Here is a 13,267-nt window from a genome sequence, read left to right as displayed (position 1 = left end):
CAGAGGAGGAACTAATAACTGCAGCTGAAGTAATATTCAATACATGTATAAAAACATTAATATTGAATAAATAGCATTGTTCGTTGTGAGACGAGGAGGAGAAGGGATTCACAGATTGGTAGCCGATGAGCTATCACTCCATGTAAAGCCATAGATCTCCTTGTGTCTCCACCAAAATGGCGGCGCCCTGGACGCTCATTCCGCAGCTAGGCAACCGGCGTTCGGATAGAACGTCATTTCCGCTTTGTTGCTGGGCGTGACCTTCCGGAAGTGATTGTTGCAGCTGTCTTTAAGGGGAGCGATCGGGCCGCTGGAGGAAGAACGGGCAGTGCGGCCGGGTGAGCATTGCTGTGCAATGTAGACTTATATTGCAGGGCGGGGAACAATCTGGGGGCACGTTGTACACATATGGAGGGGGGAGGGGACTGACTACATGGGTGCACCGCGCTGTTCTCTGGGTGTTGTGGGGGGAGGGGTGCTTCCTAGTATATTCTTTGGCCTTTCCACTAAAGTCATTGTCCGGACTGTACAATGGTGATATATGTATGGTCATCTTATAAGAGATTGTTTGAACAACACGTCCTCCTGAAGCTCAGCACAAACCTTCCAATCTGATTGTTCGATCTCCTCTAGGTTTGCCATCAGCTCTCTAGTGCATTGGCTTTCCCGATTGCATCATTTGGGCTGCTCCTCATACCACATAGGTTAGGTAAATGTAAAATTTGATTGTAACGTGTGAGGAGACAGAGAGGGCCATACACATTTCCGAGAAATGATTGATCTCTGATAGGAATCATCGATATATAGCCAACACCACATTCCATTCATAGATCACATATGGGGAAGTGGATTTCAATCGCTAGTTAAGACAATTTTAACTTTGATCGCAAGTTATCATCTCTGTGATTGTACCATGTGATCTGACCGATCGATATATCAAATCGTGTACATCAATAAAGCATCTCAGTGCTTCCCATCAATGCAAACTAGGGGTGCACCGACATATCTAAATCGATCAGAAGGGAAGTTTGTCTGAATGCAGATTTGATCAAATCACACGTTGATAGAGTAGAAAATGGAAGCATGTGTGGCCACCATAAGGCCTCCTTCACACGGGTGTACTACTATGTACCATCACGGGGAGGTTCTGTGAATGCTGGTGCAGGCAGTCCCGTGTGTCTGTGCAGCTACTGCATCCCAATTGACATGAAAAGGACTGCCTGTATGGACATTCACGGAACACCTGTGTGGGGAAACGCAGCCCTCACACTCATGTGACTGTAAAGTCTTGTTAAAAAATAAAAATAACTCGGGTTGCACTGATACTGAGCATTTGTCCGATGCTTAATCTGATACCTGGGGGTGGGGGAGTTACAATCACCAATCTCCCTGTATCTCCCCCCCCTGGCTTTCAGCTGCTGTATTGATCTATACAGGGAGATTGGTGGTTGTAACTCCAACCCCCCCCCCAGCAGCACACCAATTGTCCATGACTGTCCCCCCATATCCTCCTCCAATCCCCCTCCATGCTCCTTTGGTCTCCGATTGTAAAAAAATAAAATTGTAAAAAAAATAACTGACACAGACCATACGTCATCAGTGCTGCATATTAGTGCCACCGTCACATGCCATTTAAAAAAAGTATTGGTATCGGCAAGTACTTGAAGAAAAGGATCGGTACTTAAAGTGGTATCGGTGCAACCCTAGATATAACAAAACCGCCTCCCCCCCCCATACTCCTTAAAGTGCTGGCAGGAGTGCCATTCTGCCGCCGTCAGTCAGCAAGTGGTTATAGAGAACCTGTCACCAAAAAAAATCATCACATGGGGACTTTGTCCATTATGTGATATAAAAAAAATGAAAGTTGCACCCAAGTGCATACAAATCCCCCCACATATGCACACATACAAAAGCAAGTGCCTGTGCATGAAAACATTGATTGTGATACACATGTTGTATTTCATCACGCACAAACTGGTTTCTAACTTTTTCAAAGCAGATTTGTCCATTCGTCTGCCTTCGATCTCACGCTGCAGATATACAGAACAGCAATGCCTGAGCATCTTTACATAATAGGAAGTGCACTGCTATATCTCAAGAAAAAAATAAAATATACATTTTTTTAAAGCGTTATTAAATCATGTAAAAAACGAACAAACTTAAAGGTCTCCCTGCAGGCTCATATCATAATGTGCTAGTATGCCCCGCATGCTAGCACATGATGAGGCTTACTATTAAACAGATCCTCCCAGCAGTGCACTGTTACCACTGACAGGGATCTATCTTCACCTGGTCTTCCTTTTGGCTGTTTGGCTGATCCGCAATGTCACTCCCACACAAGCACACGGGAGTCAAGACCTCGGCACAGCTCTCTAAATGGACAGCATACGGTTCATTGAGAGCACAGTGCGCATGCACCGGTGACGTCACTGAGTACTACACATGTAAATATCTCAAACGGTGCAAGTTTAGAAGATATGCACTATACCTACAGGTAAGACTTATTATAGGCTTACCTGTAAGTACAAGATAAAAAGCCCTAAACACTTTGCAGTTTTACTTAGATGCACCTTTATGGTTTGAACCAGCCCTCAGGGTACTGTTTAGGCGCAATAAACATTTATACATGTTCCCTATGACACAGCAGATCTTCACTGTTTCCGTTCACGTCCATTTTGACAGTTTTGTTTTCAATGTGCAAGTAACCCATAAGCCCCTGTACACACGGTCGGACATTCTGCCAACCAAATCCGTTGGATTGTGTCCAAAACGGTTGCATACACACTGTCCGACCAAGTTGTCGGAAAATCCGATCGTTCAGAACGTGATGACGTTAATTCGTTACGACGGGACTATGTTCAGGCTAGTAGCCAATAGCTTTGGTGTAGGAATTTGATCTGAGCATGTGTGGCACTTTGTCCGATCGGAATTCTCTACACGTTATCGTAGTATGTCCGATCGGACCAGTTTGTCGGAAAATATTTCCAAAAAGTTGGAAAATTGGGTCCGACGGATATTCTGACGGAATCAGTCCGATGCATACCACACACAGTCGGATTATCCGACGACACGGTCCGGTAGGACACATTCCGACGGATTCTCCGACCGTGTGTACAAGGGCTAAGAATGTTATTTGCAGGAAATGGGTAGTAAGCAATACAGCTGCATTCACACCTCTACACCTTCCATAGAAATAAACAGTACCGCTTATAAAGCAGACTTTAAACCCTTTTTTTTTTTTCTTTACATCCAAAGAAGCTGCCATCATAGCCTCTGTTTGATCTGCTGTTGTCATGGAGCTACACTTAGATTAGTAATGACACCAGCCATTTGATGGCATGACACTTCGGTTGAGATCACAGCAACTGTGATGGCGATTCACAGCTTGCCTTAGATATAACTTTTTTGGAAAACAGTGGGTTTAATTCCACTTAAAGAATCTGTATGATGTGCTAAAGCTGTGTTGCGTGAAAACTGCAGAGGAGTGAATGTAGCCCCTGGTGGTGGGTGTGGATATTGTCAATGCACGATTGTACTGTGTGGTCTAATGGGTGATAAATCAACTGTATATCTCATGTATTCTTATAAGGTTACTTTTTATTTTCTAGACAATTGTATTCAATCTCCTGCCAAATCACATAATTAGGATGGGTATGTAATAACAATTTTTTTATTTGGTTTATATTGCTTGAGTCTTAAAGTGGTACTAAAGGTTTGATAAAAAAAACAAACATGTCATACTTACCTCCGCTGTGCAGCTCGTTTTGCACAGAGTGGCCCCGATCCTGGTCTTCTGGGGTCCCTCGGTGGCTCTCCCGGCTCCTCCCCGCCTTATATAACCCCCTGGGAGAAGCGCTCTCCCGGGGAGTTACCTTGTGGGCGCACTCCCGAGTCCAGCAATCGGCGTTATTATTTTATTTTTTACACTGAGGCCTGTAAAGCATTGCACCTGAGATTAGCACATTGCGGGTGGAATGCCAGGACTGTGAAGATTCTCAGTACATTGTCTGCCCGTACCGCCAATATGGGCAGAAATAATCGATGAGCTATGAGGACACTTGCCAGCGTCCTCGTACTTTGAAAAAAAAGCCGATACCTGCCGTTCAGAGCTCAGTGAATGATGTGGCTGTGTGAGCACTGCACGGCCATGTTTTTAAATTGTGGCAGTGCGTGCCGTGAGAGGATCCCCTCCCACTGTCACAGGGGGGGATTGGGGGACGAGGAGGCAGGAACTGGAACATGTAACATTTTCCAAAGGTGAAATTATCCTTTGGCAAAAAAAAATAAAAAGCAGCATATGTCTATTCCAGCACTGTTCCTACCATGAAGTAAGGGGAGAATTTAAAGTGGTTTTAAGGGCTGCAGATTTTTTTTTTTTTTCTTCTTACCCTAATGCATTCTCTGTATTAAGGTAAAAAACTTTGTTCAGCCTCCCCCTAAATACTTGCCTGATCTCCATCCAGCACTGTGCCTGAGAGCAGTGGCGCTGCTTTCTGTTTGCATCTTCCTTAGACTTAGAGAGAGCAGCAGAAGCCATTGGTTGCTGTTGATGATAATCAAACCCAGTCGTGGGGCTGAGACAATAGATACACACTGCGGGCTTGATCCAAAGCTGCGCATGTGTGCCACCATAGGAAGTGGATCCCTATAATGGCATGTGGAGGAGTGGACAGTGCTGGCGGGGGGACCCCAGAAGAGGAGGATTGGGGCCGCACAGAGCAGGTAAGTGTAAGTGTAAAAATTGTAAAATTTGTATTTAAAAAAACCTTTATAGTCACTTTATAGTAGACTCTCACACAAATGTCAATTTTCAGTGTTCTAATTCTCTCCCTTCTCTTTTTTTAAAAGCCAACATTTCTTAATTTTTCTTTACCCTTTTTATTTTTGCAGCTACGCCCTCCCCCTGCCTCCATTTTCACTCTACTCCTGAGATACTAATGTCACATATCTTAAAAAGCATTACTTTTCATTCATGTGCTCAGAGGGATCCACAAATCTGTTACGTGCACAGATGATTTGACACTGTGTCCAATTACATTTTGGTTTATGAATGGTAAAAAGTAATGTCTCTGAGATATGAGACATTGGTATCCCAGGAGAAGGTACTAGCTTCCAATCATAGAACAATATGTAAACAGTCATGGTGACAGATCTCTGCCTGTACGTGTGCGAGATCTGACCCATATTGAGGGTCAACTACATGAACCAGGAAGCCTGGCAGGGCAGGACCTGTAGTAGGCAACGATGTGACAGGAGAGGACAATGCTGGATCTGCTGGGATTGTAGGTATACTATTACAGCAAGTAAAGGGGAAATAGATTGGAATTTTCATTGGGAGAGCCCTCACCTTACCTCCTGGCGTCTTGTTTTTCCTGCTAGAATTTTTCTTGGGAAAATCACACAAATGTGGAATCCTATGGTGGCAGCAATAATATGAAGAAGCAGTGTTTATTTTCACCAGGCAAAAGCAGTTTTCATTACTGCCCTATAGAAAACCTTTACTTGGGAAAAATACAGCTGTTGCTATTAGTAATCTTATAAAAATTGTAGATGTCTGGCGGTCATATTGATCAAAAGATTGTACTACTTTGTAGAAAAGGCAGGTAGCAGTATTCGATGTTGATGTATGTGCTTGTTTGGGTCAGTGACTCCGTTATAGTGCTATTGTTTCAACAAGCAAGCACTTTTAGGAGAGGACAGCAATGCTCAACACAAGCGGTAATACTTATAGGAAAGATATACACACTCTGTTCTTACAAGTGTTATGTGACCCTGATATTTTCCTGACAGCCTAATAGCTTTTGTTTTCTTGTGGTGGTCTAGATGGTGAAGAGAAAACATACGGTGGCTGTGAAGGGCCAGACGCTATGTATGTCAAATTGATTTCCTCTGACGGCCATGAATTTATTGTGAAACGTGAACATGCATTAACATCTGGGACAATAAAAGCCATGTTGAGTGGTCCAGGTATGTGTAAATTGTATCTTTTAAACAGGAAAAGTGTTTTGCATTACATTTTTTTCATATCTTTTTGATTGCATTCTGCCATCAGTTCTTTGAATACAATAAGATTGCAATATGCAGTAGAAATACTCCAAAATATATTTGCAAATAAGAAAATAATTAGTATAAGGCATTCAGACAGGCGCTGTTATCTACTGGTTGCAGGCTGCATGCTTTTAATCGTGCACATGGCTTAGAGAGATGCAGTGGCTGCCTGGACACAGCTACCTGTCAACATTTGACAGTTGTGCTGGAGGGGCTTCAAGGCAGACAGCATCTATAATAGCGTATATAATTTTTATAGCATCAACAGTTTGTGTAGCACTTTACAAAGTTGGAAAGACAGTACAGTTGCAATACATTTCAATACGAGAGGGTTACAATACTTTACTATAATAACCCCTTCCCGCCGAGCGTACGCAGATCTGCGTACTCGGCTTCCGGGGGTATACCGGGATGATGCCCGCACCTGCAGGCATCATCCCGGTACCGTTTTGTTCAGCGGGTGATTGGCTATCCAGCCATAACAACCGATGCGGCTAAAAGCCGCTTGCCTGTTATGCCGGAGGAGCGGGAGGGGACGTCCCCCCCCCCCTCCCGCTGCTGTTACCGGTGCTCCCGCTCGATCGGGAGCACCGATTCCTGCTGCGATGCCGCTGGGGAGGAACTGGAACGAAGCCGTAATCGGCTTCGTTCCAGTCTCCTCATAGTAAACACGGAAGCGACGTCATGACGTCACTTCCCGTTTACTCGGCTGCCAATGGCGCCGGTTTTAAAAAAATATCCGGTATTCAGAATCGCAGTTTTTGGCGATCTGAATACACTGAAGTGTAAAGGAGGGGTGGGGGGTCTTTTAGACCCCCGATCCCTCCATAAAGAGTACCTGTCACTGCCTATTACTGTCACAAGGGATGTTTACATTCCTTGTGACAGCAATAAAAGTGATCCAATTTATTTATTTATTTTTTAAACAATTTAGTCATTTTAAAATAAAATAAAAAATTTTTTAAAGCGCCCGCCGTCCCCGCGAGCTCGCGAAGCAAAGAAAACGCATACGGAAGTCACGCCCGCGTATGTAAACGGTGTTCAAATCGCACATGTGAGGTATCGCCGCGATCGTCAGAGCGAGAGCAATAATTCTAGCACTAGACCTCTGTAACGCTAACCTGGTAACCGTAAAAAATGTTTAAAGCGTCGCCTATTGAGATTTTTAGGTACCGTACTTTGTCGTCAATGCACAAGTGCGTGCAAATATAAAGTGTGACATGTTTGGTATCTATTTACTCGGCGTAACATTATCTTTCACATTATGCAAAAAAATGGGATGATTTTACTGTTTGTTTTTTTTTAATTCATGAAAGTGTCCCTTTTCCCAAAAAGTTGCATTTAAAACACCGCTGCGCAAATACCGTGTGACATAAAATATTGCAACAATCGCCGTTTTATTCTCTAGAGTCTCTGTTAAAAAAATATATATAATGTTTGGGGGTTCCAAGTAATTTTCTAGCAAAAAATATGGATTTTAACTTGTAAACACCAAATGCCAAAAATAGGCTTAGTCATGAAAGGGATAATTCAAAAGTAGGGTTGAAACAATTAATCGATAATGAAAATCGTTGTCAACGATTTTCATTATTGATTAGTTGTTCCGCACCTTCCTCCTTTCTGTCCGTTGAAAAAAAAATCTCTCTCCTGTGTCCTCGGCGCCGCCGTCTGTGACCAGGCACGTCCGTGGCACGCCTCTACTCCTCGCTGACGTCATCCCCACTGATCTTCTTAGCCATAGCCATAGTGCCCCATTGGGGGGTTGTAATAGTGCCCGGTGCTCCTTGGGGGGGGGGGGGGGGGGGGGGGGAATGGCGACCCGTTATTGGTGTCCCCGGGAGGAATGGCGCCCCGTCATTGGTTTTACCAGGAGGAATAGCTTGTGTATACCAGGCACCTCCACTCCATCAGGGTGCCTCTTTTCTGCTGCAGGCAACATAGTTTGTAAAAAGAGAGCCAGCCTTAACGCCGAGCATATTAACATGTTAACTTTTTTACATTCAAATGCAAAGTTTCTTGAACAGTTATAGTTCACCTCTTTTCAGAAGGTTTGTTGTTTTTGTATTGCTGCAAAGTTGTGTAATGTTAAACGTTTTTTATTCTGCAGTTTGAGTGTAACACTCAGTTTTTTAATTACTTTTAAAGGGGTTGTAAAGGTAAATGTTTTTTCACCTTAATGCATTCTATGCATTGAGGTGAAAAAACATCTGACAGTGTCTGCGCCCCCAGCCCCCCCCCCCCCCCCCCCGTTTTACTTACCTCACCCCTCGAATGTCCCCCGCTCGTCCCCCGACGTCCTTTCCACCATTCAGCCTGGCCACGCTGCTGTCAATCACATCCACTGACGCGGAGCGCCGGGGGGCGGGGCCGCGTGATACAGCGCGCGGCTATATCACGGGAGTGCGCCCGCAGATGCTTCTCACCATGCGAGGGAGCTTGCATGAACGTGAGAAGCATCTGAGGGAGGAAGCAGAGACAGCCGCTGAGGGACCCCAGAAGAGCAGGTTCGGGGCCACTCTGTGCAAAACGAGCTGCACAGTGGAGGTAAGTATAAAATGTGTGTTTTTTTTTTTTTTTTTATTTCACTTTACAATCCCTTTAAATAAACGAAAAAATGGCACATTCTTCTTTTTTTTTTTTTTTCTTTAATGATTTTATCCGATTAATCGATTATGAAAATAATCGTTAGTTGCAGCCCTATTTAAAAGTGATATTTAAATTATGGGTGGGATATCTTGGATAAAGCTGTCTTATTTTTCTGATGTTTTCTCCATCATAGTAGTCCCAGGTCTGCACCCACCAGTATTTGACGTACAGAGGGTGGAGGCACAATATGATTCAGCAGTGAAAGCACCTGGAAGAGTGTCAGATGCAAAAAAAATTCTAGGATGAGTATTATCCCTTTACAGGGTACAATTAAATAAGTACAGCCAAAGCTCGTTTGGTTGTACTTCTCCTGTGGATCCCAGTAGTGCAGTTTGTTCTGCACTTCTGAGAGCGGGCAGCCCGCTATTGGCTGAAAATGGGTCACAGACATCACAGAGCTGGCCCAGGCTGGGGAAAGATTGTGACCATATGGTCAGATCCACCCTGATGATATGCTCCTGCTCATCTCAACAGCCTAGTACTCCAGTGAGCATGTGGGGGTCAGAGATGACTGACCATTACCAGCTCATGGAGCACTAAGAAAAGAATCAAACGATCAGCAGTGTTTTATCGCTCGGTTCTCACCCTTGGAGTCAGCTGGAGACAAATGCAGCATCCACCTAGCTATGATTTAAAAAAAATACAAAAAGATGTGTGTATGTATGTATGATATATATATTGATTGCACAGTGAGGCATTTTTTTTATATTGTGTATTTTTCTTGTACATCACGGGACACAGAGACTCAGTAATTACTGATGGGTTATAGGGTATCACTAGGTGATTGGACACTGGCACACCCTAGAGACAGGAAGTTCAATCCCCTATATAAGCCCTCCCCCTACTGGAGGTACCTCAGTTTTGTAGCAAAGCAATATAAGTGTATTAGAAGAGTGGAGGGAAGGGCCGGTGGACGTGAACGGCGGCGGGTGGTGCGTAATGCTACCGCTCTCTGCCCAGGCCTGTCTCAGTCCCCTAATCCATGGAGGGAGAATCCCAGAAGGAAAACCCCCCCTTACCTTCATCCTTCCTGGAGCATGGCTGGAGGAGTATAGAGCATGAACACCAAGCAGACAGAACAGGCATTAAAGGTATGTGCTCTTGACAGCCCCCGGTGGCAACTATAGGTATAGCATACATTTACTTTAAAGCGGGAGTCCGCATTTTTTTTTTTTTTTATTTTTTTTTTTTAAAAGCCAGCAGCTACAAATACTGCAGCTGCTGACTTTTAAAATAGTGACACTTACCTGTCCAGCGCGCCCGCGATGTCGGCACCCGAAGCCGATCTCTAGATCGTCTTGTCGGGTGCTGCCGCCGCCATCTTGGGTATGGGAATCAGGAAATGGAGCCTTTCGGCTTCATTTCCCGGTTCCCCACTGCGCATGCGCGAATCGCGCTGCGCAATAAGGATGGTCCCCGCTGCCTCTGGGATCTGTGTGTTTCCCAGCAGGCAGCGGGGCACTTGCGGAAAGGGGCGGACACTTGCGGAAAGGGGCGTAATCTACACCTCTTTCCGCAGAGAGCTATCCCGGAAGTGGGTGCAGAATACCTGTACTGTACAGGTATCTGCACCCCCCTGAAAGGTGCCAATTGTGGCGCCGGAGGGGGGGAGGGTTCCGATGAGCGGAGGTCCACTTTAGGGTGGACCTCCGCTTTAAAGGGGTTGTAAAGGTAAATATTTTTTCACCTTAATGCATTCTATGCATTAAGGTGAAAAAACATCTGACACTGCCTGCGCCCCCAGCCCACCCATTTTTACTTAATTCACCCCTCGAAAGTCCCGCGCTTGTCCCCGACGTCCTTTCCACCGTTCTGCCTGGCCGCTAATTGGCTGGAGTGGATGGATGGAAAGCAGCGCAGCCATTGGCTCGCGCTGCTGTCAATCACATCCACTGACGCGGAGCGCCAGGGGCGGGGCTGTGTGATACAGCGAGCGGCTATAGCTGCCGGCTGTATCACGGGAGAGTGCCCGCAGATGCTTCTCACCATGCGAGGGAGCTCGCATGAACGTGGGAAGCACCTGCGGGAGGAAACAGAGACAGCCGCCGAGGGAACCCAGAAGAGCAGGTTCGGGGCCACTCTGTGCAAAACAAGCTGCACAGTGGAGGTAAGTATAACATGTTTGTTATTTAAAAAAATTAAATAATAATTCACTTTACAATCCCTTTAAAGGAGGAACCTACTAGAATTAGAAACTCTTGAGGAGTCTCCCTTACCTTATCCAGCTGGAGGGTTTGAATAACAGACCCCATCTTCACCTCTCACGGTGGGCTCCGTTAGGAAAAAACCTTCAGAGACTTGGGCCCCCTTGAATAGGGGGATCTGCAGTTCTGGGCCTGTAAAACACCCTGCCCGGAATATGGCTGAAAAAAAAAAACAAATACTGGGTTCCAGCTCTCTAAAAAGAGAAGCGTTACAGGTAAAACCTGGTTTCTTCGGATACGAGACTGGGGTACCATCCAATTTGGCCTGGAAAAGACACTTTGAATGGATCCGGGTGCATAGCTGGCCCCAGTAAGGAATATTCCAGCAGAGCTCAGCACATCTTTACTTGTGACCAACACCTAAGACACTGGCAAAAAAAACTATTACCTCCAGTAGGAGGAAGGGTTATATGGGCAATTGAACTTCCTTTCTAGGGTGTGCCAGTGTCCAATCACCTAGTGATACCCTATAACCCATCAGTAATTACTGAGTCTCTGTGTCCCATGATGTACCTCAAAAGAAAAAGGATTTTACAGGTAAGCTGTTAAAAAAAAAAAAAAAAAACTATTTTTTATTTCCCCCCCCCCCCCAACTCTTTACCATTTGGTTCTGTATTTGGGGAAATGCTGTAAGATTTGGGGCACAAATCCCACCACCAAAGGCATTTGTTAGACCTGTTTAATGCAAATGATTTTAAGCTGATTTCCATCACTTACATAATTTGTTTGGACCAAACTATTTCCTTTACGAATTTCTAAAGTGTCTAGGCACTGTATAAACTGTATGGAACTGAAGCTAAGGTACATAGTGCTGGCTTCCGGCTATAAGACAGACTTCCCATCTCACACCTGGAACAATACGATGCTCAGCCATTCATAGGAAGCTTTGTATTCTGTGAATCGGTCAGAGATCATGTTGTCATCAGCCTGCCCCTCCGACTCTGCCAGTCAGAAGCTTTGTATTCATTTACAGTTTACAAAGCTTTATATGAATGGCTGAGCATTGCATTTTTTCCAGGTGTGAGACAGGAAGTCTGTCTCACAGCCGCAACTCGGCACTATTTACTGTAATGGAGCTGAAGCTACCCATGCAGTTTATACAGCGCTTAGAGCCAGTGCAGCACTTTATGAAGAAAATGGTTAATATGGACCAGCTTGGTCCAAACAAACTATTTAAAATGTCAGGAAGCATGTTTAGGAGATATTCACTGTACCTACAGGTAAGCCTTAACAAAATGAGTTTACTATCACTTTAATGCAGAGGATGCATTAAGATTAAAAAAAATGCAACAATTTTACTTTTTACTTCAACATGGTCTCCTCCTTCCTAATAGAAAAGTGGTGTAGATACCTGCAGATTCTGCGGATATCTATGCCCGGAAGTGGGTGCAAATACCTGTTTTATACAGGTATCTGCACCCCCCCCCCTCCCCCTGAAAGGTGCCAAATGTGACACAGGGGGTGGGGGGGGGGGGGGGACTTGTGTGAACCTCTGCTTTAAGTTCCTCTGTTTCCATTAGAATAAATGTTTTTAGTATTGTAATTGGACACTAACTTGTGTGTTTTTTGTTTTGTTTTGTTTTTTTTCAGGTCAGTTTGCTGAAAATGAAACCAACGAAGTGAATTTCAGAGAGATCCCCTCTCATGTTCTATCCAAAGTCTGCATGTATTTTACTTATAAAGTTCGTTATACGAATAGTTCTACAGAAATCCCAGAATTCCCCATTGCACCAGAGATTGCACTGGAGCTCCTGATGGCTGCAAACTTCCTAGACTGTTAAATAAAGTAACTTATGGGAAATTACTATGTTAAATGATTTCTTTTGTATTTAAAAACTTCAGTTTTGGTTGGTATTTTATTTTTTATCCATGTAGCATGTTTGCATCCTTCTCTGAGTGATGTACAGTATGTAACCGTATCTTCATTCTACTTTGGCAAAGCAAGTGCACTGAAACGCTTTGCTTCCTGTCGTACATATTCTTTTCCTTCACTGTGACATTAATAAACCAGTATGACAATTTGGTGTTGCCGTTATGGTTCAGATCTTACTTTCTGGCATGAACTGTCAAGTATTTTTGACAGTTAGTTGAGGGGAAAACAGTATAGTTTTTTTTTTTGTTTTGTTTTTTTCTGAAAATTTTCTTTAAATTGCCTTTCTTCCTCCTCTGTGGCTGCAATAGTTCTGGACAGAATGTGATTTATAGAGAGCAAAAGGTGTGAATCTGGCTTTCTGTCAAGCCTGACACGTCTTGATTTTTGTATTAAACACATTTTCTGTAATGCATGTTGTCTTGGAAATTTTATAGCTAAAACTCATTGTAATATTGATGGTGCCTAATGTATTTGTTACATGTACTTATTACTTACT

The 13,267-nt window shown here is 44.2% G+C and overlaps 1 protein-coding gene across 1 annotated transcript; it reads left to right on the top strand.

The window, feature by feature from the left end:
* The first annotated feature begins 229 nt into the window (after window positions 1-229).
* ELOC (elongin C) lies at window positions 230-12,919 on the top strand. The gene is made up of 4 exons (XM_077492882.1): window positions 230-338; window positions 3,609-3,651; window positions 5,824-5,967; window positions 12,489-12,919. The coding sequence occupies exons 2-4, from the start codon at window positions 3,648-3,650 to the stop codon at window positions 12,677-12,679; spliced, it is 339 nt and encodes a 112-aa protein (XP_077349008.1). The 5' UTR covers window positions 230-338; window positions 3,609-3,647; the 3' UTR covers window positions 12,680-12,919.
* Window positions 12,920-13,267: the final 348 nt, after the last annotated feature.

The sequence above is a fragment of the Lithobates pipiens genome, unplaced genomic scaffold (genome assembly GCF_037356315.1).
Source record: "Lithobates pipiens isolate NorthernLeopardFrog02 unplaced genomic scaffold, aLitPip1_a1.2 Scaffold_19, whole genome shotgun sequence".
Lineage (NCBI taxonomy): Eukaryota > Metazoa > Chordata > Amphibia > Anura > Ranidae > Lithobates > Lithobates pipiens.
This window is presented reverse-complemented; position numbering and strand designations above follow the sequence as displayed.

What these genes read in the sequence shown, in the direction of transcription:
- ELOC (XM_077492882.1), top strand. An exon ending in AGCCATGTTGAGTGGTCCAG is followed by an intron (nt 5,968 to 12,488) that starts GTATGTGTAAAT and finishes GTTTTTTTTCAG; the next exon opens with GTCAGTTTGCTGAAAATGAA.